Source organism: Sminthopsis crassicaudata, chromosome 2 (genome assembly GCF_048593235.1).
Source record: "Sminthopsis crassicaudata isolate SCR6 chromosome 2, ASM4859323v1, whole genome shotgun sequence".
Lineage (NCBI taxonomy): Eukaryota > Metazoa > Chordata > Mammalia > Dasyuromorphia > Dasyuridae > Sminthopsis > Sminthopsis crassicaudata.
In genome coordinates this window covers 452860333-452887726 of record NC_133618.1, presented here as the reverse complement: position 1 = coordinate 452887726, position 27394 = coordinate 452860333, and the positions used below count along the sequence as shown (strand labels likewise).

Genomic DNA, 27394 nt, shown 5'->3' with positions numbered 1-27394 from the left:
AAGTCAGTTTAATTGGAATAGAAAGGGGATAATTTTAAGATCAGAACTATAGGTAGTAGGGGCAGCTAGGTGGCGCAGTGGATAGAGCACCGGCCTTGAATTCAAGAGAACCCAAGTTCAAATATGGTCTCAGACACTTAACACTTCCTAGCTGTGTGACCCTGGGCAAGTCACTTAACCCCAGCCTCAGGGGGATAAAAAAAAAAGAACTATAGGTAGGAAAAGGGCTCTGTGAAGAATTTTAAAATTCTAGGCAGATGATTTATGTCATGTTCTAGGGGAAATAGGACTGAAAAGAGCATGAAGTGGTCTGATTATTATTATTATTATTTTTTTATTAATGATAGAGAAAAGAGAATGAAAGACTACAATAAGAGATTTTGCTGAAGTATATTTAGTTCATTCAGGCCAGTAAACTTGCTTTTTTTTTTTTTTTTTTTTTTTTTTTTAAGGAACCTGGATATAGGCTTTTATTTAAAAAAAAAACAACAACAACAACAACAAAAAAAAAAAACATTTATCGTATTATATAAGAAAAATCAGACCAAAAGGGGAGAAAGGCATGAGAGAAGGGGAAAAAAAAAAGCAAACACTATGTTTCAGTCCACATTCCATCTCCATAATTCTCTTTCTGGACACAGATAGCATTTTCTGTCCAAAGTCTATCAGAATCATCCTGGATACATTGCATTGCTGAAAAGAGCAAAGTCTTATCATAATTGATCATCATACATAATCTTGCTGTTGTTGTGTACAATATTTTCCTAGTTCTGCTCATTTCACTCATGTGAGTTTATGTAAGTCTTAGTAGGCTTTTCTGGAATAGCCTGTTCATCATCTTTTATAGAACAATAATATTCCATTACACACCATATAATGTATTATATTACATATAATATTTTTGCCATAACTTATCCAGCCATTCCCCAACTGATGGGCATCCACCCATCTACACTACAAAAAGAGTTGCTACAAATATTTTTGTACATGTGAGGTCCTTTCCCCTCTTTTATTATCTCTTTGGTATACAAACCCAGTAATGACACTGCTGGATCAAAGGGTATGTACAGTTTTGTAGTCCTTTGGGCATAGCTCCAAATTGCTCTCCAGAATGATTGGATCAAATAGAGTAGTCGGATCAGTGGGATAGATTAGGTTCACAACATACAATAGTCAATAACTATAGTTATCTAGTGTTTGATAAACCCAAAGACCCCACCTTCTGGGATAAAAATGCATTATTTGACAAAAATTGTTGGGAAAATTGGAAATTTTGTATGTTATTAGTATGTATGATTATTAGTAGTGTTAGTATTAATTTCTGCCATTAGTACAGCAGGGTTTTTTTTTTCTATCACTTCGCATTTTTATCACATTTCAGGTCATACTAAAGCTACATTATACTGTCAAGTTTATGATTATGGTCTGATCTTTTTAATGAAAAAAATGAAGAGATTTTCTTATAGCTGATTAATTAATAAAGTCATATTTTAAAATTTTAGCCAAAAAAAATGTTCCTACAATGCTCAAGGAATCAATGCTTTGAATGTTTTTTAAGATAAATCATATGGTGCTTATTTCATCATAGAAAAAATACTGGACTACTTTCAAAAGACTCAAATCCCACAAACTGTATACCCAAGGAAAAATTCCCCCCCGAAACAGTTTTCTTAACTATAAGAAATAATATTCATTGCTTGCCTTAGAGAGCCATTGTAGGAAAGGAAATTACTTTGTAAATCATGAAATCTAGCTAAATGAGTAATTTTGAGTTACTAAAATGATGTACCCACAACTATTCTGAATATTGAAACTTAACAAAGGTGGAGCCATGATATCAAAAGAGAGAGAGAAAAGGAAAATATAAATTCTTAGAGTATTTGAACTGTTGCATAACTTGAAATATAGTCCTTGGATGGAAAGCAGAACCAGGAAGAATAGGCTTCAGTTCTCACCTCTGACACATACTGGCATATTCTTTCATCCCTCTCAAGTGCTGTAGAAAATTTAAGATTATAAGTTGTGAAGGTGCTGACCTACATACATAGCTAGAGTTTTCTCATCTGAAAGTTCTCTTCATCAGTGAAATTACAGGTTCAGTTCCTATCCCTATAATTGGGAAATATTTTTTTTAAAAAGTCATTTGCATTAGGTTACTTGAAGGGCATAGTAGCTTCATTATGTTACCCTAGAACCTCTTCAGGCTCATTTCCTATTGTGAAATAAAAATTTTTAGACTTTGTGATTTTGTAGAGTCAAAAGATGAAGTGTCATGTGACAGAAGTAGTAGAAAAGCCAGTGTCCCCATCATAAGTGTAGATGAATAAAGTAAGAAGACTGCAGGGTACACTGGAAAGGGGTCCCAGTGTGACAGGTTGTAAAAATATAAATTTTGTATTTGATCCTGAACAACCACACACTCTCCAAAGTGTTTTTTTATGGAAATCTCACTTGATCCTAATAACAACCCTGGCAAGTAGGTGCTATTGTTAACATAATTTTACAGTTGACAAAATTATAAACATGGTTAGACCTGTATTTTAGGAAGATCACTGACAGCTAATTGGAGAATGAACTAGAATGAGGATAGACTTATTGCAGAAGATGAACCAGAAGGTGATTGTAGTGTGCCAGGTATGAAGTAATCAGTGCCACATCAGTGTGGTGGCTCTGTGTGGGGAAAAAAGGAGATTTCTAGGAAAGATATTGTGAAGGCAGACTTGGCAACAGAATGGATATGTGAGATTAGTCCAAATACAGGGTCAAGAATGAATAAGATTGTAAGCCTGGACTACCAGGAGAGTGGTGCTAGCCAGGACAATAATAGTGAAATTGGGAAGTTGGAAGGATTTGGGAGGGGTATGGGGACGGGGACGAATATTCTACTTTGGCTGGGTTGAAATATCTACCAGATGTCCAATAAACTGGCCATATGAGATTGGAGATTAAAATAGAGGTTAGGGCTGAGTAAATAGATGTGAAAATTATTAAATCCATGGAAATTAATAAGATTTTCCAGTGAGATAGTATAGAGGCATAAGCCCCAGTCAGTCAGTAAACATTTATTAAACACCTGCTATGTATCAGATACTGTGTTAAGATGGAAAAGAGGTAGGGGACAGCTAGGTGGCGCAGTGGATAGAGCACCAGCCTTGAATTCAGGAGGATCTGAGTTCAAATGTGGTCTCAGACACTTAACACTTCCTAGCTGTGTGACCCTGGGCAAGTCACTTAACCCCAGCCTCCCCAAAAAAAAAAAAAAAAAAAAAAAAAAAAAAAAGATGATGGAAGAGAGGTATAGAGAAAAAAGGCAAAATACAGCCTCTGACTTTAAGAAACTCCATCTGGTGGGGTAAATAAACAAATATGTACAGGGTAAGCTATATACATAGGAAAAATAGGAAATAATTAAAAATGGAAGGCATGAGAATTAAGAGGAATCGGGAAAAGCTTAATTTGTTTATTTTTTTAAAATTTTATAATTATAAAATTGTTTGACAGTATATATGCATGAGTAATTTTTTTTATAACATTATCCCTTGTATTCATTTTTCCAAATTTTCCCCTCCCTCCCTCTACTCCCTCCCCTAGATTGTAGGCAATCCCATACATTTTACATGTGTTACAGTATAACCTAGATACAATATATGTGTGTTTAAATCCAATTTTCTTGTTGCACGTTAAGTATTAGATTCTGAAGGTATAACTAACCTGGGTAGATAGACAGTAGTGCTAACAATTTACATTCACTTCCCAGTGTTCCTTCTCTGGGTGTAGTTGTTTCTGTCCATCATTGATCAACTGGAAGTGAGTTGGATCTTCTTTATGTTGAAGAAATCCACTTCCATCAGAATATATCTTCATACAGTATTGTTGAAGTGTATACTGATCTTCTGTATAGTGTATAGTGATCTTCTGGTTCTGCTCATTTCACTCAGCATCAGTTCTTGTAAGTCTGTCCAAACCTTTCTGAATTCCTCCTGTTGGTCATTTCTTACAGAGCAATAATATTCCATAACCTTCATATACCATAATTTACCCAACCATTCTCCAATTGATGGACATCCATTCATCTTCCACTTTCTAGCCACTACTAAAAGAGCTGCCACAAACATTTTGACACATACAGGTCCTTTTCCCCTCTTCAGTATTTCTTTGGGATATAAGCCCAATAGCAGCAATGCTGGATCAAAGGGTATGCACAGTTTGATAACTTTTTGGGCATAGTTCCAAATTGCTCTCCAGAATGGTTGGATTCTTTCACAACTCCACCAACAATGTATTAGTGTCCCAGTTTTCCCACATCCTCTCCAACATTCATTATTATTTGTTCCTGTCATCTTAGCCAATCTGACAGGTGTGTAGTGGTATCTCAGAGTTGTCTTAATTTGCATTTCTCTGATCAGTAGTGATTTGGAACACTTTCATATGAGTGGATATAGTTTCAATTTCATCATCTGAGAATTGTCTGTTCATATCCTTTGACCATTTATCAATTGGAGAATGGTTTGATTTCTTATAAATTAGAGTCAGTTCTCTATATATTTTGGAAATGAGGCCTTTATCAGAACCTTTAACTGTAAAAATATTTTCCCACTTGTTACTTCCCTTCTAATCTTGTTTGCATTAGTATTGTTTGTACAGAAACTTTTTAGTTTAATGTAATCAAAATCTTCTATTTTGTGATCAATAATGATCTCTAGTTCTCCTCTGGTCATAAATTCCTTCCTCCTCCACAGGTCTGAGAGGTAGACTATTCTCTGTTCCTCTAATCTACTTATGATCTCATTCTTTATGCCTAAATCATGGACCCATTTTGATCTTATCTTGGTATATGGTGTTAAGTGTGGATCCATAAGAAGATTGAAATTTAATTAGTCCTTGAAAGATGGCAGAGCAACTAGTAGGCTGAAATGAAGAGAGAGATTTTTCCAGGCATGGGGAACAGCCAGAGAAAATATCTGAGACCAAGACAGAGATTGTCTTATTAGTGGATCAGCAAGAAGGCTAGTGTCAACTGGATCAAAGAGTTTGTGCATTTGTTTAGTATCATCTTATAAGAAAATTAGAATGGTGGGGATAGGAGGAGTTGGAGGACTGAATGGAGGATAGATTGAAGTGAGAGAATTGAGGCAGTTAGACCCACCAACAAGCTGCTTTAGAAGTTCAAGGATGAAAATGATGAGGACCTGCACCAGGATGTGTTAGTATCAGAAAAGAAAAGGAGGCATATTTGAGAGATTTCAAAGGTGAATTCAGCTGGTCTTGACAACAGATTAGACAGGGGTGCAGGGGAGGGGAAGGCAGTTTTGAATCAAGGATGACATCTGGGTTTCTAAGTGGTACTTTCAATACTAATAGGGAAGTTGAAGGGGAGAGAGAAATTGTGTTTAGGGAAAAAGATGAGTTCACTTTTGGATATGTTGAGTTTAAGTGTCTATTGAACATCCTGTTCAAAATATCTGAAAAACAGTTGGAGATGCAAGATTTAGAGGCCATCAGAAGATATGGGCAGGATGGATTTGAGAGTCATAAATAGAACTATAACTAAATCCATTGGAGGTGCTGAGATTTCATAGGGAATTAGTATAGAAGAAAATCAGACCTAGAGCAGATCACTGTTTCGTATCTATAGTTAAAGCATATGACTTATATGAAGACGATTCAGCAAAAGAGATCGAGGAGAGGTCTGATTTGTAATTTTGAGAAACTAATTGGTGGGTTTGACCTAAAGGAAGATTGAGTAAATGATAAAAGGGAACTATTTCCCAAAACTCTGAAAACTCCCTTTATTCCTGTCTCCTTACAACATGGCCTCAACTTATATTTCATATATATATATATATATATATATATATATATATATATATATATATATATATATATATATATACATACACACACACACACACACACACACACACACACACTATACCCTCATGTACTTTATGGTTCAGCTATATTGGCTTTCTTGATGTTCTTCACATGACATTCCATATGTAATCTCATTGTCTTTATACTCAACTGTCCTCTGTTCTTGGAATGTACTCCCTTCTCACCCATGCTTCATAAAATCCTTTATATCATGCAGGAATCAGTGTGAGGACTATTTCCTTTATTTTGGCTTTCTTGATTTTCAACTGCTCTCTCTTTTCTATAATTTGTATTCTGTATATATAATGTATATGTCTCCCCAATAGAATATAAATTCCATGAGAGCAGGGACTATTTTCTTTTTTGTCTTCATGTCTCTCACTGTTTAATATAATGTCTGACATATTAAATGCTTTAAAAACACTTAGTTAATTCATCTAGTTCAGCTTTCTCATTTTGCAAATGAGTAAACTGAGACCCAGAGAGGGAAAGAGGGAGCTTGGCTAAGAGCAGACAAGTAGTAAGTGGAAGAGTTAGGTTCAAACAGATCATTTGGTTAAAAATCTGATACTCTTTTTTCATAACATAAATCTTTTTGTAATATTATATAAGTTTAAAATAATTGTGCTGTATTTAAATAACAATAGCTTTCTGGTTACAAGGTAATTTACTTGCAATTTCTAGTTACATTTTGATAATAACCCTTCAAGATTAGTTTTGCAAGTATGGATTTTACTGATGAAAAAGCTGAGGCCAGAGAAGCCAGTGACTTGAATATGGTTATAATTGGTATATTGTAGAGTCAAAATTAAAGCCTCTTTTTCCTGATATAGTCTAGTGGTCTTATTATAACATGATAAAGCAATGGTGGACTTAGAATCAGAGGACATCAGTTGTCCTAATTCTGTACTTGGACTACCTTTGTGACCTTGCGCAAGTCACTTAACATCTCTGAACTTTAGTTTCCTTGTGTGTAAAATCAAAGTGTTAGTTTACATAGGGTCAGAGTCCTTTGGAGTTCCAAGTCTTATGATCCTAGTTTTCCTTAATTTCTTTCTGTGTTCCTCTATGATTCTTCCTACCCCATCCACTTTGTTTCCTAGATTTCTTGTGTTTAGTTCTCCTGGACATTATTTTTTTTCCATAGATTCTTCTAAAGATGCTGAGCATTGTAGTGCTAGAATCCCTGGTGTAATTTTCACTGCCTAATGAAGGGTAACTATTTGGAATTGGTCTGAATGATGATGCATATTTGACAGTGTGCAAACATAGTTGATTATTAAGTAGTTAACTAGGTGGCCTTTTTTCCAATACAGAATTAAATCCACTAGTTCATAATTTAATCCCATTTGATGGAGACAGAAGCAGTAGGAGTCATTTTAGGCTAAACACTTGAGAATCTGGAGAGTTTCATAGTAATTAACTTTTGGTTCTGCTCTTGGCTAAGGAGTAAATCACTCTTTAACAAGACAGGGGAAAAAAACAAGAAAGAACCCAGAATTTATCACTATTGTGTTAACTCTTGTCTGGCCAGAAATGTACTTTTGTCTAGGAGACAATGAACAGCTAAACAGTGTAAAGTTGAGTTGTGGAGGTTTTTCTTAGTTTGGTAGCTTAACTAAATGGTTGTCTTGGGACTCTTTTGCTGAGGTCCTATTTTGTGATAATATGTACTCCTTGGATGTCAGAATTACTAATAAGAGCTTCTAATTCTAAAACACTTTAAAATTTATAAAACCCTCTCATTACACCAGCCCAGTGAGGTAGATTGTATTTTTGTTTTGCAGGTGAGTTTTTGAGAGGTTGAGTGGCTTTGTCCAATCATAGTGCTAAGGATTTCTAGACCTACTGAAATCACGTCCAGTGTTTTTCCCATTACAATATGTTGTCTTAGCAAAATTGGATCAACTGTAGCACCTAAAGATTGTGGTCTAAGGGAAACAAAGCATGTGGATTTGTCCCTCGTAGAATCTTAGAGACCATCTAGCCCAAACACTTTTCTTGTGCTCTCCACTGAAGAAACTAAGACCAGAGAGAAGTGATGAGGCAGAAATCTTTATCAACCTTTGATTCCACATTCATTATTCTTCCCTTAGAACATGTATGCTCAAATGGAAGGGCCCTAAAGTTTGCTAAGAATTTATATTTATATATATATATATGTATATATATGTGTGTGTGTGTGTGTGTGTGTGTGTGTGTGTGTGTGTGTGTATATATATATATATACATATATACATATATATATACATATATACATACATATATTAGAGAAATAGAAAGAATGTGAAGTAGATGATACAAGTTGTATTATGCCTATTTTATAAATGAAGAAAATGGAAACATAGGCAAGTTACTTTAACTTATCTATGTTCATCTAACTAGATACTAATAAAAGGCAGGAAGATATCTTCAGATCATGAAGCAGTTTTTCTCTGGAAAGAAATACCCAACACAATGACATTATTCACCTTTCCTATAGTAGCCCTTGGGAGAAAGTTGTATTATCTTCTTTACAGATGAAGGAACCTAGTCCAGAGAAATGAAGAGAAGTTTCAAGGGTCACAGACAATAAATGGCAGAATTGGGATTTAGGATTTTCTGATTTGTGACAGCATGAAAGAACATTAAATTTTGAAAAATATGACTTCAGGTTCCAGGTCTCCCATTTGTTAGCTATATGATATTAAGTGAAACAACCAAAGAAGCAATCTGGCATAATATATATAAAGTGCTGAATTTGGAATCTGAAAACCATGATTTAGCTCCCACCCCAAACACAACCTGGGTGATCAAGAGCAAATCACTTAATCTCTCAGAGGCTCCATTTCCAGGGTGATATTTGTTCTATTCTGTCTACCTCTTAAGCTTCTTGTGAGAAAAGAATTTTTTAATACTTTAAATGATGCCAGGCAGGCATTAGCCACTTAAAGCGTACTTGTTGATTGATTACTTCTCTGAGTGTGTTTCCTCAATATGTAGAATGTGGCAATTGGATTAGATTATTTTTGAGGTTCCTCCCAAGGTCACAGTCTTAACACAAATTTAGAAGTGTATAATGTAACTAACAAAGAAAATAGCTTATCTTTTTTTATACTTAGTTTAACTAATTACTACCTAATTACTTACTAGGACAGAAATGGGAAATTAGACCTATTGTTTTTGCATCTCAAGATACTGATCTTTTCAGGCATAGAAATTAGTTATAGTGTCTTGCCAATTTATCACTGGTAAGGCAGAAGTAGTGGGAATTATTCCAAACTATCACTTTACCTCTTAGATACTGACTACTTGGAAAATAATAAGCTACTATTTAACTATTACAAAATACTTACTTTCACAGTGCTTATTGGCTAAAGTATATGGGTTTCCAAAATATGATTTGAATAGATTAGGGCCCCTGTATTCTAAAAATTATCTGACTGTATTTAATCATGGTAATAACTTCAAAAATACAAAGTATTTTAACTGTACCCTCTGATCCACTCAGCAATTCTATTTCACTCTTCTTCAGCTTCTATAAATTTCTAGAAATGAGATTAATGCTATTAATTAGAATGACATTTAGGAGAGCCAAATTGAGATCTTCTGACTCCAATCCTGTTGCTTTCTGTTACCATTATATTGAGAATATTTCTAAATAATTTGCAAATAATTGTCTTATCACTCTAAAAATATATATATATATATATATATATATATATATATATATGATGATTGTTTGTGCCAATGGCTTCAAAGTAAGGATAGGCCAACTGAGAGACTGTGACCAGCCCTAAGGGATGTAACATTAACTAGATGGGTCACATACTATCTGCCTTTGGATAGCTATTGTGCAGCTTCTCTCTGTTTACATTCACCACCCAACATTTCTTACTGCACTCTGTTCCTCTGCTATGCAAATTCCCAACCTTTCCTCTTGGGGAATGTGAAAAGAAAAATTGACTCCTACAGGCAATTATAACCTAACCACTATCTGAGGAAGGACCTGCTGCTATGCAGTAGGAAAATTCCATTCTGTACCTTCACATGCATAACACTAATTATTCACCCATGTCTCCTGTCACACCCCCTCTCCCCCCAAGTTCACTTTTTGAGGTCAGGAATAATGATCAGGTGAGAATCCTTATTCCCCACTTTTCATTTACAGTAGGGATAGCAAGTTGAACAAAATAGGCAAACCTGGATGGAGTTACATTAACTTTTACTCTGAACTCTGTAGTAAAAATTTCTTGACTTTAGGATACATCCATCCTTCTAATCTCCTAGGTTTGAAACATTGGTGTCACCTTAAACTCCTCACTCTCCACATTCAATCAAATAGAAGATCTCGCCATTTCTACTTCCATGTTTCAAATCTGGCCCCTCTTTTTGCTTATATAACCACCATCCTAATTGAAATTCGCATCACTTGTCACTTAGACTATATATTATATTATATTTCTTAAATCACCTGGCCCTAGCACAAAGCTACATTTCTAAAGGTGATGAGATGAGTTAACTAAGACACTAACCTATATAAAAAATGATTAAATAAATAAATAAGACTCTTCAAAGGAGAAAATAACTCTTAACTAAGAGTAAACTCAAAGGGAAAAAATGGATTTTCCACAAGTTGTAGTAATACCTGGGGGGGGGGGGAATCAAACAAGAGGTAGAGGGTTTTGTGTAGTTTCAATGAAATGAAAGCTCTGGAGGAAAATTGGAAAGAGAATAAATAAACTAGTAGAGAACTTGGTAAACCTCACGAGTTAATAAGCTTCCTGACAACTAGAATAGACCAAACTGATATGAGGAATTCTATGGAGCAACAAGAAACGAGAAAATAAAAAATTTGAAAAATAGAAGAAAATAAAAGGTCTGATATTAAAACTGACTTAAAAAACAATCGACTTGGAATGCAGGTCAAGAAGACATAATTAAAGTCATTGGACTCCCTAAAAAGTATGAATTTTTAAAAAAATCCTGGGACCAAAACAAAATCATAAATTAAAACAGCTAGGATCTAACACAGAGAGGACAAAAATGGTTAGGAAGAACCCACCAAGTATCTCCTAAAGGGAATTCCAGAAGAAAAAATCCCAGGAATATTATAAACAAAATCTAGAGCTGCCACATCAAAAATAATACATTCATCCTTAAAGAAGAATCAGAGGATCCTCATTTCTACCCGAAACAACATGTATACAGTTAGATTAAGGGAATGAGCAGGATTTAAAGTGGGAGAATAATAATAGGAAGGGAATAGTAGAAAGCAAAACAAATTTCAGGAAGTAATTTGTAGAATAAATTGTATCTATTTTTTTTAAGCAATTATGAAATGACACAAGTTCATATATAATCCTTTCTAGTCTATGTATATTGCAATGTTCTTTTTAGTGTATAGTTTTTTGAAGTTTTATGAATACTTTTTATAATGACAACACATATTAACAACTTGTCTTTCTATATAAAAACTTCTTTAGAATTCAGATGCAATCTTGACTGTGTCAAAAACAACACTTACAATTCCACTGTACTTCTGTCCAGAGAAAGATTTCTCATAATTTTCATCCCTGAAAACCGTTAACTCAATGCTCTTGCATTTGTCTGTTTAGTGTTAGGAAAGACTGAATGAAAAAGAGCATAAATAGAACATTTTTAAAAAATTTTATTTATAATTTTTTTGACAGTATATATGCATGAGTAAATTTTTTAAAGACATTATCCCTTGTATTCATTTTTCCAAATTATCCCCTCCCTCCCTCTACTCCCTCCCCTTGATGACAAGCATCCCCATACATTTTACATGTGTTACAATATAACCTAGATACAATATATGTGTGCAAATCCCATTTTCTTGTTGCACATTAAGTATTATATTCCGAAGGTATAAGTAACCTGGGTAGATAGACAGTAGTGCTAACAATTTATATTCACTTCCCAGTGTTCCTTCTCTGGGTGTAGTTGTTTCTGTCTATCATTGATCAACTGGAAGTGAGTTGGATCTTCTTTATGTTGAAGATATCCACTTCCATCAGAATACATCGTCATACAACATTGAAGTATACAGCGATCTTCAGGTTCTATTCATTTCACTGAGCATCAGTTGATGTAAGTCTCTCCAAGTCTCTCTGTATTCCTCCTGCCGGTCATTTCTTACAGAACAATAATATTCCATAACCTTCATATACTATAATTTTACCCAACCATTCTCCAATTGATGGACATCCATTCATCTTCCAGTTTCTAGCCACTACTAAAAGAGCTGCCACCAACATTTTGGCACATACAGGTCCTTTTCCCCTCTTCAGTATTTCTTTGGGATATAAGCCCAATAGCAGCAATGCTGGATCAAAGGGTATGCATAGTTTGATAACTTTTTTGGGCATAGTTCCAAATTGCTCTCCAGAATGGTTGGATTCTTTCACAACTTCACCAACAATGCATCAGTGTCCCAGTTTTCCCACATCCCCTCCAACATTCATCATTATTTGTTCCTGTCATCTTAGCCAATCTGACAGGTGTGTAGTGGTATCTCAGAGTTGTCTTAATTTGCATTTCTCTGATCAGTAGTGATTTGGAACACTTTCATATGAGTGGATATAGTTTAAAGTTCAGAAGAGAACAAAGCAATTTTACTACTTCTATTTACTTTTTAAAAAACTAACAGAAGTTCATATGTACCTGAGTTCATCATTTTCTTGAGAAAAGAAAAAAGTGGACAATGCCCTAAATAGACAGGAGATCTTGATTCTACTTCTGTTTTACCAGTCCCTTTCCCTATCTCCTGTCTTTAGGACTTCACAAGATTATTATGACAATCAAATGAACTAATGATGTGGAAACGCTATACACATGTTTTGTTAATAATTGGAATATTCCTAACTCTGATCTAGGTCACTAGATAGCCAAGGTTTCTGGAAATAGATATTCATTTCTGTTTTGTGTCCTGTACATTTCTATATATTCTGTAAGTTTCTCAATTAAGAAATAGTTTTACAACTGGGTTTGTTTGTTTTTTTTTCCCCCTTGTTATGAAGTTTAAAAAAACTGTTTGTCAATAGCTGTTCAAGGTCTATGAGATTAAAGCCACTAATGTCAGTGTCATAAGTGGCAGGTGGGACCCTGGGGGAAAAAAGGGTTCCCAGAGGAAGGTGGGATTCCTTCTAATGAGTGAGCTTATAAATGAATGTGCAGGGTTTTGAGTCTTTGGGGATTCATGTTGGGAAGTGAGGGTGAATCCCCAAAAGTTTGTTAAAGAGTTTTTTTCAGTCATTTGGAATGGTAATGAAAATGTAGCAGTATCTTCAGGGTCTGCAGTGTAAATTGGATAGTTTGTATTTATTCTTTGCTGGCTCATTAGATTATTTGGTAGTAAGTTTATTGTAAAGAAAGGCTCCTTTGGAAGGAAAGTACTTAAGACCACAGAGATGTTTTGTTCTTCTAGTCTTGAGTTCAGCTGCTTAATAGCTTGTGATCTTGGGCACATCATTTAAACATTCTTCTAGCCTTATATCTATGATCTCTCCTTTGATCAAATATATTTTTATTTTGACTATAACAATTCTATATACAAAAAAGAAAGTTTGTATATAAAACTAAATACAGTTTTTTAAAGGAAAGAAGTTTCAAGAAATGGCTGAAGTATATCTGACAGCCCAACTTAGCTTTTATAGAATTGATTTTTAATCTGCCTGGTCACAGTTATACTTATCAATTTATAATTTTATTGAGCTTGGGTCCAAATCCTGGCTTCATCATTTATTGAATATAAACTAATATCTGTCTAGGGACAGAATTTTTTGTTCCAGCTAAAGGAAATGCTATAGCTTAATTTTTGACAAATATTTAGAAAGTACTGTAACTTCAGTGATCATTGTACCTTTACTTAATATATTTATCCTTTGATATTTTCGTAGTAACTTGAACTTTGAGCGTCCATTCTAAAAAGGCATCTACTTGGTATAAAAACTTCCGAATCTAACAAATAAGTTGTATATGATTTTAGGTCTTCACTACTAGGTGCTTCTTCTGATCCTTCCATTTTGGTCTTCCTACTGTGCATATCTCTTCTGGACTCAAAAAAACTTAAATGTTTTCATGGTTACTAGACAGAAGTTATTTAGTATGGTTTTGAAAGTGATGTCTCCCATCTACCTATTCAACCTTATTTTCCACTATTCTCCCTTTTTATTAGTAGCCAAAGATTACTCATTGCTTCTTTATCCATCACCAAATTAATTTTCCCTCATCTGTTCTCATTGTACTTTCTCCTTTTCTTAAGATACTTAAACAAATTTCTGTTGCGTTTGTTGATCTACATAACTTTTCTCCTCAATTAAATTATAAACTACTTGAGCATTTTATCTTTGCATTATATGTGTGCTAATACATCATCAAGGTTATGTTTAAATATTAAGTAATTGGATCCCAAATCCTTTTTTTTCCTGTAAATACAAGACATCCAAGATTTCTTTGCAAAATTAATAATATGGGAAGAATAGTTTCATATAAGGATTGTTTGAATTTTCACATAACAATAAATACCTTGGTTGATACATAAGAGAAATTTGTCTCTCAATCATAGAGCCAGAGGTATTCTTGGGAAGAATAGTATTTGTGAGCCACCTCTTTTCTCCTTTCTTTTCTTTTCTTTCTTTTTTTAAGTAACCCTTTGTTTAATTTTGTTTCTGCAGTTGGAGAAAACAAGGGGTCTAAACAAGGCCTTACCCCTAATTGGCTCTGAATTGACTACCAGAACTTTTAACATCAAGTCCAGCTTTGCCCGCCAACCTGTCTGACATGTCGGGACCCGTGCCAAGCAGGGCCAGAGTTTACACTGATGTTAACACACACAGACCCCGAGAGTACTGGGACTACGAATCACATGTGGTGGAATGGGGGTAATTTTCTCTTCTTGCCTCATTTTAATTCTCCCAAAGGCCCTGACTCTTGATGGATTTCTCTCTATAAGTCTATAAAGCTATTTATTTCTGCAGCTGTAATACACTAAGGTCAAGGCCAGTGTAACAGCTTGCAATATCTCTCAATTTATTCTCTTTGTCCTGAAGAAATAATTTTGTTTCATTGACTCACTGTTTAAAAATCAGTGAATCCTAGTCTTTTGTTTCCTGTAACTTTTGTTACCATAACCCTAATCCTAAGCATTTATCTTAAATATAACTCATAAGAAGTAAATTATACTTCTGTGGAAAATTTTCACTAACCTATTGAGTTTTGAGGATAGTCTACTTAGATATACACTGGGTACTTAAGATACATTAAGAAAACCTCCAAATCCTATTCAAGGTACTTTTGGGATTAGGGAACAGGTATATCTCCTGAATATTGTTCCCTTGTTTATGAAATACAAAATAAAATACCTAAATGCTTGTCAGAAGACTGTATGTGTCCTTAGAATTTGGCTCAAATGTTCACTTGAGCAATTACAGTGTCATTCTGTGTAGTTTGTTTAATTGGTAATATTCAATTACTCCCTCCCTCCCCAAAGTGGTCCATATAAGATTCATATCTTGAGGGTAAGCACAAAATATTTTCTTGGCAAATGAATCTATTCCTATGTGATTTCCATATCCTTTTCAAGTGTAAAAGGACACTTTGACTCTGGCTGTAGGTTGCTAGTAGTTAAGGTAATTTTAAGAGTTTATTGCAACTGCATAAGAAGGCAATAAAATAAGTCTCTTCAGATGATAAGGATTCAAAACCTATACTAGTTAGTAAATGTTGGATGATAATCTAGCATTTCCATTCCTGTCTTTCAGGCTCTGAGCTATTTAGATAATTTCTGTAGATAATGCTTGTGTTTCTACTACAGCAACTTTGATCACTATCTCTTAATTTAAAGTATGCTTTATATTTAGTCCTATTTAAATGGCTCTAAACACATTTTTCCAATTTTTGGCATACTGCCATTTAGTTTCCATGAATTTCTTCATTTTCATGTTATTAGAAGAGTAGAAATGGAATTACTAAGTTTAGCTTGTCCAAATTGTAAAGCATTTATTCCATATCTTTTATCGTTTTCACATTTAAATCCTTTCTGTACATCTGGATCCCTTTTAATTGTTTGAGTAAAATTAGCTGGCCAGAAAGCCAAATAATTGGCTTTTAGAGTCAAACTTTAGGGTACAAAAGAGATCTGTTTGATACTTTTGTGAAGCAAAATCATCCAAAGTAAGAAACAATAGAAATGAACATTTCCTTAATCTCTAGTGGGAAAATAAAGGAAAAGACCTATGTCTCTGTGGTTCATAAACTACAGAAGAGCCTACCAAAATTTACTTTCCTTTCTAGGTTGTAAATGGAGCTTTTTATATTTCACTATTTACCAGTTTTTACAAATGCAAATATAGGTGTAGTCATTTTTTAAAACCTCTTACTGTCTTCCTTGGTTAGAAGAGAGAGATTCTCATAAGAAACATTGTTTCTTGGAAGTAAACAAATATGAAGTCTTTTGAGACTAATAGTGTTCTTTGTTTGCAGAAACCAAGACGACTATCAACTAGTTCGAAAGTTAGGCCGGGGTAAATACAGTGAAGTATTTGAAGCCATCAACATCACAAATAATGAAAAAGTAGTTGTTAAAATTCTCAAGGTAAGTGAAGAGAGAACTTTAACTGTTCAGAGATAATTTGAAATGGAATCTTCTGTTGCTATTTTAATAGTAGGAAAATAATAGACATATAATACCTTGAATTTATATATCACTTGTGACTTTTCAATGATTTTTATACCTGTCATATTTCTAATTGTATGTGAAGTAGGTAAAACAGGTTTTATTATTATGAGGCATAGTGGATGTAAGTGACTTGTCTGAGACATAACTAACTCTAGTTAGTAGCAGAACCAGGACTAGAATCCAGATGTCCAGATATCTGTTGATATATAGGGGACATATTTCTTTTGGGAGGACTTAAATGATAAACTTTAATATGTTCAAGTAAATCCATTAAAATGAGAGAAATAAAAAGTTATTGAAAGTTTAGAGAAGATACATCATTTCTAGCTGCAGCAAGCAAGAAATATTTCACAAGAGGAGGCTATCTTGAACTGGTAAAAAATTGGTAAGACTCAAATAGATGGGGAAAGGTAATATGGAAGAACTAAATTACTTCCAAATTCCCTTTTAGCTTTTAAAATTCAGTATTTTTAAATCATTTTTGGAAACCAAAAATTTCTAGCTGTCAATAAACCAACATTTCTCCTGTAAATAAAAGGAAAATAGTATATTAGCTCCAATCTGTCAGGTGGATTTGAATAGTTAAGATCAGAAACAGAGAGACAGATTAAAGGCTCCTTTAGTAATCCAAGTATGTAAGATGTCAAAATCCTACAAATAGTGGAAGTAGAAAGTTTTTAATCACTTTACAGAATTCTAGGTACTCATTACAATTAGCCAGCATTTCTTCACTTAGAACTCTTAACCCTGAGAAGTGAACGTCTTTTCTGAACAATGTTTTTCAGTGATGAAGAATTTTGGTGTAGCGCTCGCTTTGCTTTTTTTTTTTGAGCACTCTCTCTTTTCCTTCTTTTTCTGGTTTGTGTGTGTGTGTATTTTAATATTGTCATTAGAGCAGCCAGACTAGTTAAAGCAAAAAAAAAAAAAATCATTAAAAATGCTAGTCATATAGTAAAATAAGTTACTTGAAGGCAGAGACTCATTTTGAGAGTGCCTAGCACATAGTAAGTGCATAATAAATGTATTCATTGAAGGCAATATATGATATATGGTACATGGTTACATAGACCAAAGATGTAGAAGTTAAGAAGAAAAAAAAAAGGCCATCAGTTTTGAGTTAGAATAGATGGCTATTGTGGCCCCTTCCAATTAAAAACTTATGTGATTATATGACTTTAACATTATAATCAGGAAAAGATTCATGAAAGAAAGCAGTTGAGTCTAGACCCTATCTTAATGGATAGGGTTCAGGTAAAGGGAAAAGAATTGGGAAGGTGGTTAGGTAGGAATATGGATAGTTTTTTTTTTTACTGTCCCCCAAAATATAGTTATCTGGTAGAAGATTCCGCTGTGGTTAATTAGTAGTTCTTGTTAAGATGGGTAAAGTTGGCTTTGAATTAAGACCATTGAGTTTGAATTGTGAGGAACTTGGAGAATAACTTGAAGAGAAAGGTTGCATTTAATTTCTCAGCTATTAATTTAAAATTTTACTTTTAAAATCTTTAGAAAGAATAGTTACGATTGCATTGGATTTTCATGCGAGTGCTTTACATACCATAGCTGCTTCCAAATGAGCTATGCCAGTGGCATGTGTTCTATGCATGTCTGAATAGAACCATGATAGTTTTATCTGTGCATATTTTTAACATACTGAAATACTCTTGAATAATGTGTTTTACTAACATGACTTTCTTCGTTTTTTAGCCTGTAAAAAAGAAGAAAATCAAGCGTGAAATAAAGATTTTGGAGAATTTGCGAGGTGGTCCCAATATAATCACGCTGGCAGATATAGTAAAAGACCCTGTGGTGAGTATGGTAGAAGTTAGCAAGGCCCACTGAGGTTGGGTTTGACTTAGAATAAAAGTGGCCTCTTTCTGTTTTTCCCTCTGCCCTTAAGTCCTGCTTTTGAAATGCTTAATCAGATCAACCATTTAATCAGATTAGCTTCTTTCTTTCAAAGAGACCTCCACCCACAGACTATTTCTTATTCTTCTAGGATAAGAGACTGATAGCACTGGAAACTGAAATGTGTTAATCCATTTTGCAAACTCAGGTCCGATGCAGATGGGCACGCATTTTGGGCTGCCTAGAGCCTGGTGAGACTTCAGCTCCATGTCTTCTGTCTGAATCCATCCCAGAAATTATCTAAGTGTGGTGATTATCTGAGGGGGGAGGGATGTTAGCACTAGAGGGTTTTCTACTACTGAGGCTGAGGTCGAGACTGCCAAACTCACCACAAAGAGCCTGCAAAACAGTATGCCAGTCAAATATTTCAGTGTTGTTGCTAATTTTTGTTTCTTTTTCTCCCTAGTCACGAACACCTGCCTTGGTTTTTGAACACGTAAACAACACAGACTTCAAGGTATAATATGTGACAGACCTTGTCAGTTGTTGATTTTCAATCTTTTCATGACTTTTCAGTAGAAATGATGCCATCAGAAGGGCCTGCATCTAAGTTGCTGATATGTAGAATATTTTAAGATGTAAAAACTCAACAGTCTTTGCATTTTGCCACTCATTTGATGGTACCTAACAAAAACCTGTTCTGAACTTCTTACCACCCTGACCCACTTGCTGAAAAATTTCCCCTGATGTCTGAACAGAAGAAAGTAATATTACATATTTAAGTTAGAATCTATTCTGAGGTGTGGTTTCTAAGAACATATTATTGTGTCTAAAAGCAATCAAGGACCTTCTTTACCTCAGATAATTATGAAGCTCTCAACTTTTAAAAAGCTCTGAAGCTTTTAAAATAACCTTTAATGCTTGATGTACCAGAGATCAAATCATGTTAGAACACAGTACTTTTACACAAAAGGATTTCCCAGCCTCATTCAGTGACATTTATTTTAAAAGTTTTTAGTTCAACAAAATTCTTTTATGACCAAAGAAATATGACATGCATTTCAAAATTCACATCATTTCTGTAACAGGAATGTTGAATATCAAAAATTTCCTTTGGCATTAAAAAAAGGAAAGAAACATTTAGAATCAAATTAATATTCTTGAAAAGCACATCATCATATATTTATAAACAACCAAAAAATGTCTACCACTCTTTTGAAACTGAAGGAAGAGATTATCAGATTATGCTGTATTTGCTTTTGAATTGGTACTAAAACAAAAGCACTGTTGAATTGGCTCTGCCTGTTTGGCACCATTTTAATCCTACATGTTGGGTGATAATCTGGGTGCATAAGCCCAATCTAAGTGTATATTCCCTATTGAGGTGATTCTGTATGTGCTCAACAGCTTTTTATTAGTATATATATATATCATAGATATAAAAAGGGGATCAGTGTAGCATAGTAGATAGAGCATTGAACTGAGAGTTAGGAATGCTAAATTTATTTAAATCTCAATTTTGATTTTTGGGCAGTTCGTTTCCCATGGCCTAAGTTTCCTTCTTTGTACAATAAAGGGAATAAATTGGGCTATCACTTCCAAAGTTGCATCCAACTTTTAGTAGTTCTTTAGTCTGTATTTTCCCCCACATAATGATCTTAAATAGTTCTTCACTTTACATACTGGGGTAAGAATCTCAAATGTCCTTAATGTGAACTTCAGATGAGGGGAAGCAAGACCAGTAAGTCAGTCAGGCTGGAATAATGTTGCTTTGGAAAGTTCTCAAAAGTAGGACTCAATTTGAATTACTAGAAAGAAGAATGAGGAAATTACCTTCCTATTGGCATTACTTCATCCTGAGTTATTGTATTTGTCTTCAACAGCAATTGTACCAGACGTTAACAGACTATGATATTCGATTTTATATGTATGAGATTTTGAAGGTAAGACTTTTGATGGTGATTTGGGGGATCAGCTTTATTATTCTCAGATGATTTCTATTGTTGAAAGCAGGGTCATTTTGAAAATGGTCCTAAAATTCTTAATTGCCCAACTATTGTACACAAAGCAAGAAGCTACAAGAAAAAACATAAGTTGTTAAAAAGCCAATTCTTCCAAATTTGTATTGTCTCTCTTCTTTCAGTGCTCATGGAAGTTGCTAAGAGGCAGAGTTTAGCTTATTATAAGAAAAAACTTTATAACAATTAGAGCTGCTTCTAGAATTATCAGCTCACTGGAGGTCTTCAAGAAAAGACTTGGTGACTTTGTTTTGGGATTGTTATAGGAATTGAGTTAAAAGGCCTCTGAAGTCCCTTCTGAGATTCCATGTAATGGGTTACTCCTGTTGAGACTAATGAATTTACTATAAAATATAAAGTCATCACGAAATTTGGCCTAGGAATCTCCTCTGTGGTACCAAATGTACTGTGTGAACTTTATAAAATAGTGCATTATGTAATTGATTTCATTGGGTGGGTAAGGCATAGTTTCAGTCTTCTCTTGGCCTTTGGTAGACTTAGTATTTAATGAGTTGCTCTGGCCAAAATTGGTGGCCAGTTTTCTAATGATAAACTTGTCCTTAACCTAGATTGGTCTTTGGATGATAGATGCACAGTTTATTATTGCTTAGCCCATTCTTCAAGCGGTCCCATTTTAGTGTAGGACCCTAACAAAGCTTGTGCTTAACTGGCATAGCTTTTCAGGCCTCAGGATCATTTTTAAGCCATAACATGGCACCTTAAATAAGCCTTTGTTAGAGGGTTGTTTTTTTTAAATCAGGCTACAGAAATTGTAACTAGTTTTTGTAACTGCCTAAAAAGAATTTGATTACAAATTGAAGCAAACATTCCTATGCTATATGTAAAACACTGTGCTAAGTGTCATTGGAAGCAGATGGATAAGATACAGTCCTTATTACCTTATTTTTGTCTTTTTAAAAATATATACATATAAATTTTATTTTCCTTAGTAGGTTTTTTAGTGGAATATCATTAAAATGATCATATCATTAACAATATAGGTTGCGTGGTAGGCTTAGGAGGTTTAATTCAATGAACAGTATGGTTTGGGGTAAAACATGGCAGTTAGGAGGGATCTGGGTGATGTGATAAGTATTGATCATTTCCATTACATTTTATTCATCCTTTGAAAAGCTTATTTTCAAGATTTATTTAAATCTGTTCTTGGAGAGTGCTGATTAAGTGCTAGACTATGGTTCTTAAAATTGTTACCAAAGTACTTTGTCCCAAGTTAGGCCCACTAGATATTAAAACTCTTTAATAGTTCAGAAGAGGTGACCTCTTTTTATATCCAATGAAGACTGATCTGCCAACTATAATAAACAGAACATGACAAGTGTGATATTAAAGGAGAGCATTATAATAGACAGAATACTGATTTTAGAATCAGTAGACCAGCCAGCATCCAGATGGAGACTTGTTGCTGCTTGTGTAGCCATGGACAAGGACTTTGAAAGTCTCTTCCCCCAAGTCAGCTTTAGTTTATCTATAAAAAGAAAGGGGGAAAACTAAGTAATTTCTAATGGCCCTTCCAGCTCAACCAGTGATTCTGCACACTATTTTTCACCAGCTTAAAAAAATTAATTTAAAAAAGGTTATTGACATTTTTTGTTATTTTGTTCCACATTTTTTCCAAATATATTCATCTCTTCTCCCCTTAATTATCACGGTATCTCTTTTTTTGTTTTTTTTTTTTCTTTTAACAAATATTTTCAAAAGGAAAAAATGTATACTATTCCACATCCATAGTCCCTTAACTTTTAAAAGGGGAAAGGGATATTACCATATCTTTTCTAAGACAAGAGTGCTCTCATTCTAATGTCAGATCATGTCAAGAAACAAGCATTCATTAAGCATCTTTGTGTCAGGCACTGTTATAATAAGCTTTTTGGATACAAAGAAAGGCAAAAATTCTAAGCCTGAATATGCTATACTGGGCTCATCCCTGGGAGAGGAGTATAAGCCCAATTTGCCCTTCAGAAAGGGCGATAATTTAAGCAACCTCTGTCAGCTGACTTAGTTGTGTTGACAAGTTCCAAAGGTTATACCACCCTCTGCACCATAGAAATTGGACCCTGCTACATTATGATATGGCAAATCCCAGAATATTTTTTTTATTTAATAAGAAGATAGTGTGAAGTCTCTGGTCTTGGGATTAAAAGGCCTGCATTCTCATCATGGCTGTGTCAATAATTCACTTTGTGACATTTGTAAAAGTATTGTAAAAGTCCCTTTACCTCTCAACTACAATTTCTTTATCTTTAAAAATGTAGGTTATATGTACACTATTTACCTCACTAAACTAGAAAAGAGGAAAAGTCCATTATAAACCTTGAAATACTATGAAAATATGAATCATTTCATTAAATAGAAACTTTTTTTTGGTAGCATGGATATCTGTCAGTCACAGTGATATCAAATGAACAATACTGAAGACTTAGTTTTCTTCTCTTGTACCATTAGGGGAAATTGGACTACATATTCTCTAAGGTCTCCTCTGGCCCTTTGTTCTAGAGCTACTTCCAGCTTTAATGTTTTCAGTATTCTAAGGTCCCATCCAATTCTTAGATTCTGTGTTCCCTTTCATTTTTAACATTCTATGATTTTGATGACTCCCACAAAGATAAACCATTCAAGCAGTCTGAGTCAAAACTATTGAAGAGTTAGCACTTACAAAGGAGTAGTTATTTGCATTTGACTAAAATTTTTACTTAATGTGATTGTTCTTTGATACGAAAATTGATAGGAATCCCATAGTGGATTTAGATTTTTCGAACTGAAATGAGACACAAGTTAGTAATGTACTTTCCTAGATTGATGCTTTTTTTTCTTCTTTTACACATTCTTTCTGCAGGCCCTGGATTATTGTCATAGCATGGGGATTATGCATAGAGATGTTAAACCTCATAATGTCATGATCGATCACGAACACAGAAAGGTATAAAGCAGCAAACTAAAGTTTCACTTGTCTTCATGATCAGCTCCAACATCCACTATCTTCTGCAACATGTTGAAGCCATCATTGCTGGAAATAAAACCTAAGAAGACAGTCAGTGAGATGAACAGGAAAGAATTTTGAGCTAGAAATCAGAAGACCTGGGTTCTTATCCCCAATCTTATCAGTAACAATCTATGAGATCAAGTCAATCCAGTTTATTTTTTGGTGCCTCAATTTCCTCATATGTATAGTACATTTAATAATACCTAATCTGCCTAATTTACACAATTCGCAAGAGTATATGAAAGTGTTTTGCAAATTATTAAATCTCATATTATTCTTAGACCTTTATTTTAGAAAGAATTCTCATTGACTATGTCATTTGATCCTCACAGTATCTTACAAAGCAGACAGGGTAGATAGTATTGCCATTCTTTTAAGGATGAGGCAATTGAGGCATAGAGAAGGTGTAGCTTTTCCAGAGCCTAATATAGAGGTAGATCTAAATCCTAAAACTTTTGATTCTTTGTTTTATTATTGTTAGAATCATATTCTGTTTTTTAAGAGAGAAAAAAAATAAAGATCTTTGGAATTTTTGCATAAGACTTTTTACTAAAGAAATATAAATAAGTAAACTAGTAACTACTAAAACATGTCTCTGGGAAATATTTGAGTCATCTTTTGGCCAAAAGTTGTATAATATTAAGTTTCTTGTGATGAGCAAGTCAGTTATTTTTGGAGACAAGTGATAATTCCTATCTGTTGGGTGCTTTATGAATGATAGATTGCTAGTATAATGAATTAAAATCTAGTGCTATTGAACAGAAAGAGCCTTAAAAATGCTTACAGTGTCCAGAACACTGTGCTGGGCACTTAAAAGTGACAAGTACAAATGGAAGATTCACATAAAGTACTTTGGGACTCACATTTGAGAAGGAAGAGGTTACTATCCAAATGAAAGAACAAGACTGCCTGTGGAAAAAGTGGCAACTGATTTGGGCCTTGAAGCTAGTGAAGTGTTTCAACAAATGGTGCTATAAGACTGTTCCTGATTTGGAGTACAGTAAAGGCAAAGGGTTACAAGAAAGGCATCAGAAACATATTCAGTATGGCTAGAATGTAATTCTGAAGGGAAAGAGTCATACAGAGGTGAAAAGGAACAATCCAACTTCCTGTCATTCAGGCACTGATTCTATACAAGCACAGTTCTTATATGTGCTTTGCGACTGTAATGGTAGTTGAAGTTTTCTCAGTTGGTTATATTACCTCCACTGATTATTTTGTCTTGGAGGGGGCACATTTTGTTGAGGGCTATACTTTTTTCAAAGATCCAAATTTAAAAGGTATTTCTCCCTTCATTTTTTTCTAGCTGCGACTAATAGACTGGGGCTTAGCTGAGTTCTATCATCCTGGCCAAGAATATAATGTACGAGTGGCTTCACGATATTTTAAAGGTCCTGAGCTTCTTGTAGACTATCAGGTGAGAAATAATAAATGAAACTCAGGTTAGTATGCCAACATACATGGCTCTTAATTTGTTCTTCATAATCATGCCTTGCTGCTTCTACCTGCTTCAAAACTAAATCTGATTATCAACAAATTTGGCACCATTATTTGACCTTGTGATCGTAGATGCATAGAATGTTAAGAGTTGTATACTCATTTTGTTCAAACTGCTAAACTCATAAATTCCCCCAAGTAAATTACCTTTAAACAAATGGATTGTTTTCTCAACCTAAAGTCTTTGTAGTGTTCACTTATATCAAGAACTCCAATCCTTCAGCTTTTCAATTCTTTTTAACATAATCCTGCACTAACTATAATCTCTTCCTTTTCCCCTCTGAATCCCTTGGAGAACTAGTTCAACTCTACACTATAGTGTAGACTTTTCTTGAGTCTTTATGTCTTGCCATGCCAAACCTCTGAATTGTTCTTCATTCTTTCATTTGTGCTGCTGAATGAAACAAGAAAATCACAATATCATACTGACTAGTTCCACTGCAATTTTATGTCATACAACTTACTATGTCTTTAGGCTATAAGACAAATCTTTTATTTTACTTTATTTTACTTAGCCCTTCAGCTCTTCTAAACCTTTATAATTCTCCCGTGGCTCCCCATCCTCCCATTCTCTCAACCAAGAACCTTCTCTTGTATTTTACTGAAAAAATTGAAAATATTCATTAAGAGTTCCTTCCTTTTTTCAACTCACATCATCTAGATGGCTTCACCCACTGTCTGCTCCAACCCATATTCTTCATGTGAATATTCATGAAGAATAACCCTTCTTGCTAAGACTAATGTCTCTTCCTGCTGATTCCCTCTCATCTCCACTCTCTCTTATCCTCATTCTGTACCTATTAGTTGCTTCCATAATTCCTACAAACTTGTCCACTCACTTCAGACCTTGATTCCATCTGTCCCTCCTAATTATCATCCCATATCCTTCCTGTGGCTAATCCTCTACTGTTTTTTCTCTATTCAGCTCTTTACATCTAGTTTTCAATCTCATAATTTTACTGAAACTGCTCTCTTCCAAAGGTAATAATAATATTTTAATTGCCAAAGATGGCAATTTTTTCTCAATCCTCTTTTCCTCTGTATAACCTTTGACATATTCATCACTATCTTTATCTTGATACTTCTCTCTAGGTTTTTTTGACACTACTCTCTTAGTTCTCAAATACCTGTCTGACTGTTCCTCTTCAGGATATCTTTGTTCAGGTCATATCTGTGAACTTGAGTGGTCCTCCAGGGTTCTGTTCTGGGCCTTCTACTTTTCTTCATCTCATTAGTTCCCAGGGCTTTAGTTATCAGATTTGCTCATCTAGCCCTACCTAATACTACTGTTGACCTTTAGTCTCACATCTCCCCTCTCCAAATACCTTTGGGCTATCTAGAACTGGATGTTCAGTAGATACCTTATACTCTAGATATCTAAGTCAACTAATTTTTCTACCTAAATCCTCCCTTCCTTCTTTAATAATTTTAAAGACATCAGCATTCTCATCCAGGCTTGCAGCCTACCTATTATTATTACCTCATTCTCTCCATATCCAAGCTGTTGCTAACACTAGTTTAACATTTTTTATACTCTTTTTCTTCTCTGACATTATTACTACCTTGATGAAGACACATTACATTTCATGCCTAGACTGTTGTGGTAGTCTGATGGCTGGTCTCCTTGTAGTTAGTCTCCCCCCATTCCAGTCCATCCTTCACTTAGCTGTCACAGCAATTTTCCTTACCAAGAGATCTGATCATTTCACATATAAAACATATCCTCAACCCCAACAAGTAAACTTTAATGACTCCTTATCATTTTTAGCATCAAATATAAAATTCCATATTTGATGTGCATAACCCTTTATAACCTAATCTCCTTTCTTTCACCTCATCTTTTTGATTTTCTTTCCATCTTTCATATCTTCTTTGATCCATTTCACATATGAAATTCCACTAACTTCATTGGACAGAATACCACATGAAGAACCTGATGGAAAGGATGAGTTTGTATTTGATCTTAAATTTATGGAGGTAAATAAGATATTGTAGTTAAATCAATATAGTAACTACCAAATTTAAGTTAGAAATGTGAATCTTTAGTTAGGCTATATATACAACACTCTGTTGTTTTCTTAATTCTATTCTATTTAGCTCAGTACCCCTCCTCCATAATAAATTATGGTCAACTAACATTTTAAATTTACCAAATGCTTTTTAAATTGTAAATGAAATTTAATGCACAAATCTAGGAGCCTTGTTGAAGATTGGACTAGCTTAGTCATGATCAATGCCAAAGAATTTCTGTATTCTCTGCTCTTTTGTGCAGATGTACGATTACAGTTTGGATATGTGGAGCTTGGGTTGTATGTTGGCAAGCATGATCTTTCGGAAGGAGCCGTTTTTCCATGGACACGACAATTATGATCAGGTGATATGCTATATAATATGTTTTCCATCAGGAAAACAACATTTCCTGGTCTGAAATTTGTACGTATCACAATTAATGTCTCCCTAAATATTTTAACAAATTTT

The 27394-nt window shown here is 34.3% G+C and overlaps 1 protein-coding gene across 4 annotated transcripts in view; it reads left to right on the top strand.

Annotated features, from left to right (window-relative positions):
• The window catches only part of CSNK2A1 (casein kinase 2 alpha 1), a 55460-nt gene that overhangs the window by 18959 nt on the left and 9107 nt on the right, over positions 1-27394 (top strand). For all 4 annotated transcript variants that reach the window (XR_012486767.1, XM_074292832.1, XM_074292833.1 and 1 more), the window contains 8 exons: positions 14553-14759; positions 16360-16471; positions 18260-18361; positions 18867-18917; positions 20284-20343; positions 23273-23356; positions 24726-24836; positions 27189-27290. Coding sequence is in view for 3 of the 4 variants with exons in the window: in XM_074292832.1 (XP_074148933.1) it covers positions 14659-14759; positions 16360-16471; positions 18260-18361; positions 18867-18917; positions 20284-20343; positions 23273-23356; positions 24726-24836; positions 27189-27290 (723 nt within the window). In the remaining variant the exon portion in view is untranslated. The remainder of the gene's footprint in view (positions 1-14552; positions 14760-16359; positions 16472-18259; positions 18362-18866; positions 18918-20283; positions 20344-23272; positions 23357-24725; positions 24837-27188; positions 27291-27394) is intronic.